General features: G+C 46.0%; 1 protein-coding gene across 1 annotated transcript; it reads left to right on the top strand.

The window, feature by feature from the left end:
- Positions 1-485: 485 nt before the first annotated feature.
- On the top strand, positions 486-4,517 carry LOC311139961 (serine/threonine-protein kinase pim-1-like; the record flags this gene model as incomplete). The annotated part of the gene is made up of 7 exons (XM_084174954.1): positions 486-522; positions 781-1,164; positions 1,250-1,344; positions 3,339-3,389; positions 3,516-3,891; positions 4,096-4,272; positions 4,426-4,517. The coding sequence occupies 7 exons, from the start codon at positions 486-488 to the stop codon at positions 4,515-4,517; spliced, it is 1,212 nt and encodes a 403-aa protein (XP_084031080.1).
- Positions 4,518-4,739: the final 222 nt, after the last annotated feature.

A 4,739-nucleotide genomic window follows, 5' to 3' on the forward strand; every position in this document is an offset into this window, starting at 1 on the left:
AGATTTCGAAATTTATAAAAACGATGCGATATTGTTAGCATATGACGTCACCAGATGCAAAGTAGGGCTGCTTTTGTCTTGGCTTTGAACCTTTATCTTCGTTTTTAATCCATGAAATGGAGGAATGGGTCATCTCGGGGATCTCAGGTAAAAGCAACAATTTAAGGCGATTTTGAAGGGATCTCAGGTAAAAGCAACAATTTAAGGCGATTTTGAACGAACTAATAGCGCCCTCTTTTGGGTTTTCATGTACAGGCACAATTTAACTCGTAAAGCAGGCGGTCGTTGCTCGCAACAGGTGTGGGACACCTGGCGCGCGACTCTTTGTTTTACATCATATCACGTCATAATTGTCACTGTACATTACGTCAGAGCAAGAGTGTTTTTTAAGGCCATGTGACAATCTGTCAGACGCAAATATCTGGTTTGATATCCGTTTCAGCCTACGTAAAATCATGGCTGATATAAGAGGATAGAATTCAACCATGATTACCCGTAGCTCCCAGGAAGTTCTCTCTCCAGGTAAACGAAAATAAAAAGTAGCCTACGTGCCTAGTCTTGTAAAGTAGGCTAGATAAATAAATGTAGGCTACATTATAAATGGGTATATGGAAGGAGAAGGGGTGGAAATGACAGAAGAAATGTTACAATCAAACTTCAACTATCAATAGCTACATTGACCTATGTTGTTATTATCAAAAAAGTGAATTTAATATTTAAATATCTGTTTATGAGGAGGTATCATTAACTGATTGCCCCCTCTCTCTGTTCTCCCTATAGCCCCCAACAGCTCTGACCAGGTTTGGGGTCTGAATGTAGGTGGCAGGCGGAAGAGGAAAAGGTCTGTGATCCACAACGCCAAAACTGCTGACCCCGGCTTAGAATGTAGCGGGTCCAAGGAGCCAAAGGCTTTCCAGGAGCTATTTACTGTGCCGGCTCCCCCTGCACCCAAGGTGCTGTGCCGGCGTCCTGGGAACGTTAGCCAGAGATGCAACGCTGTGACCTCCAGGGCCTGGGGCCCAGGCAGGGGGGGTTGGATGGAGCCTTTAGGCCATTGTCCAGCCCTGAACCAGACTCAAGGCCCTCGGCCACTGTGCCTGGTAGGGGCAAAGGATGACTGCCCCTCCACTTCCCGCCCTAAAGCCACTAAACGCCAACGCAAAGGTAAAAGGGACCACCAAACAGATTCAGAAATAATTTCTGGTCCCATCATGAGGGAATTCATTTTCACAGCTTTATTTCGTTTCAGCCCGACTGGAAACGCTGTATGTAAAGGGGCCGTTGCTGGGGAAAGGGGGCTATGGCTCTGTCTATGCAGGGACCCGCAAATCTGACGGCATGCCGGTGAGACAACACACAACAACTCCTTTCTTTCCTGTGAAAACATATGTTGGCTGTGTGACACTTAATATTGTTTTAGTGTCATACAAAATCTTAAACCAGCCTGGTTACCCAGTCTGTTTCTGCCTCAGCCAACTTGTTGTTGTCCTGCTTGTTTGGCAAAGCAACAAAGAACTGTAATATTGTTGAAAGCAGAAACAGACTGGTAGTCTTATACATGTTTCTACTCTCACATTCTCAATCTTACACACTCGCAGACTCACCCTAACTCACACACTCAAGGGATCTAATCATCATAGGCAGCCTCACGCCCTTGCAATATTCTTATAGTTTGAGGCATTCTGTTTCATCGATGCTATAGCTTTTGATTGTTGCTTTCTATGGCAGTTGCTCTATTGATTTGTGTTCCTTTTGCACAGTGCTTGACTTGGGCAGGAGCTCACCGGAGCTGAGTACCGGCACCTCACATTTTCTACTGCTTGAGCTCCTGTTCCTTTTATAGAATATTAGCTCAAATGTATTGTGGAGCTCCTGCACCTAAATGTAAACAGTACCGGCACCCAAAATGAGTACTGGCACCTATTTCAGTCCAAGTCAAGCACTGCTTTTGCATGAAGCTACTGTAGCTTATTTAAGCAGCCAAGGGCATCTAAAACAAAGAGGCTGCTCTTGATTCCATCTTACACCTAAACTCCCATAACTCTTGTCCAATTTCATGGATCAAGCACACACTCACCTTCCCTGGCCCACCAGGGGGCAAGATTCAAATTAGGCTGGTCTTCTCATAAAGTTTCAATGGTATTCTGAGATATTTTCTTGGTGAGGGAATGGAGACCAAATATTCCTCTGGGGCAGTGGTTCACACTCTTTTGTACTGTGACATGTCTACCCAAAGTCACTGTGACCTGACACAGGAACAAACCCAGTGCCCAGTGTTGAGCTATAACCCAAATGGGACTCTGTCTTTCGCTCCATCTATCCTCCAGATTTAGCCTCGCTCCTTTCATAACAGTGGCAGTGTAGGAAAGTAGTTACACAACCTCACGTCCCTTTCAATAGAAAATCTAAACTTTATTTTCATTTAGTGAGATCTTTTGCTCCTCCCATGCCAATCAGGCCGAATTACCTGGTCATTAAGCGAGCCTGTAATTATACTGAACAAAAATATAAATGCAACAATTTCAATGATTTTACTGAGTTACAGTTCATATAAGGAAATCAGTTAATTGAAATGCATTCATTAGGCCCTAATCTATGGATTTCACATGACTGGGCATAGGCCCACCCAATCAGAATTAGGTTTTCCCCACATAAGAGCTTTATTACAGACAGAAATACTCCTCAGTTTCATCAGCTGTCCAGGTGGCTGGTCTCAGATGATCCCGCAGGTGAAGAAGCCAGATGTGGAGGTCCTGGGCTGGCGTGGTTACACGTGGTCTGTAGTTGTGAGGACGGTTGGACGTACTGCCAAATTCTCTAAAATGACGTTGGAGGCAGCTTATAGTAGAGAAATTAACATTAAATGATGTGGCAACAGCTTTGGTGGATATTACTGCAGTCAGCATGCCAATTGAGCGCTCCAATAAAAATTTAGACATCTGTGGCACTGTGTTGTGTGACAAAACTGCACATTTAAGAGTGGCTTTTTATTGTCCCCAGTACAAAAAGCACCTGCGTAATGATCATGCTGTTTAATCAGCTTCTTGATATGCCACACCTGTCAGGTGGATGGATTATCTTGGCAAAGGAGAAATGCTCACTAACAGGGATGTAAACACATTTGTGCACAACATTTGAGAGAAATGACATTAATTCGTAACTGCTTTTCCTTCAATAACTTTCATATATCTTCACCTTGTCATTTACTTCAGAAAGGCCCTTCATCATACCTGACCAACCTCAGCCGTCTCCTGTATGAGTTCATTTTGTATTATTCTCATGAAAGCACTGAGAATGTTATACCAACTTAGACTGTTGTTGCTATTCCTGTCCCACAGGTAGCCATCAAGTATGTGTCCAAGGCCCAAGCTGAGGAGGAGCTGGACATTGTGAGTGCCAGCCTAGTACTGGTTGATTTTAGTGTAGGGGTTATATCAGTTATCTCTACTAATGCTAGCCTAACTGCAATTGCTAACAGCAGTTCACTCTCCCCCTCCTCCTTTGCACACACACAGCCTGGGCAAGGGCCCCTGCCCCTGGAGGTGGCGTTGATGAAGCAGGTGAACGTGGCGCCACAATGCCCCTACATCATGCAGCTGCTGGAGTGGTTTGACCAGCCGTCGCGCTACATCATGGTGCTGGAGCGCCCCGAGCCTTGCCAGGACCTTATCGCCTTCTGCCAGGACCGGGGGGGCACCATTAGCGAGGGCATGGCGCGCCAGGTGATGCTGCAGCTGTTGAGGGCGCTGAACCACTGCAGCGAGCGAGGGGTCCTGCACCGGGACATCAAGCCAGAGAACCTGCTGATCCAGACTGACTCGCAGCACGTCAAGCTGTTTGACTTTGGCTGTGGAGATCTGCTGAAGAATACGGCCTACAAGGACTTTGCAGGTTAGAGACCTTGGAGAGTGTAAGGGAGGGAAAGGGGTGGTTGAGAGAGCAGATCTCTAAGAATTGCTCAGTGTGAGTGGAAGCAATATGACGGGAACTCCACTTAGCCCTATTGTTGATTTCAGCATGCCGCCTCCACTCTCAGAATACTTTCAAAAAGGCTACTGAATAATACATTTCCTGTGTCTGTCCGCCCCCTCTCAGGCACCCTGGAGTACACCCCTCCAGAGTGGTTCCTACAGAGACAGTACCTGGCAGGTCCAGCTACTGTCTGGTCGGTGGGCATCACCCTCTACAACCTAATATGTGGCTTCCTGCCCTTCAGCACCATCCGAGAGACCATCAAGGGCCGCGTGCGCTTCACCAAGGGACTGTCCCCCGGTCAGAGATGGAGGGATGAGGGAAGGAGGGTTGGATGAAGTAGGGGATGAGGTTTCCATAAAGGGGTAGATGATGTAACCTCATACTACAACAGATGATTGTGGAGTTATCCTCTGTCTTATCATATACCTGTTGTTACTTCCTCTCCACCAGAATGCCGTCAGCTGATTCGCTGGTGCCTGAGCACTAAGGCAGCGGACCGACCAACCATGGAGCAGATCCAGCTCCATCCCTGGCTCCTGTAAGGGGCCACCCAGGCCAGTGAAAAATAAAATAATAATCAGATGTTAAATATTGTCAGTTCATGCTTGTCTTAGTCATTTGAGTCACTTTTAAGCACTTTAACCGAGCACTTTTGTTAAGTTGCATCAATTCAAATCTGGTATTAGGAACAAAAGAGGTCAATACACGTCTTCTAAAATAGACTAGTATTTTAATTAATGCAAAACACTTCAATGGTAAATATG

The sequence above is a fragment of the Coregonus lavaretus genome (assembly GCF_964263955.1).
Source record: "Coregonus lavaretus genome assembly, chromosome: 13".
In the NCBI taxonomy this organism is placed as follows: Eukaryota; Metazoa; Chordata; class Actinopteri; order Salmoniformes; family Salmonidae; genus Coregonus; species Coregonus lavaretus.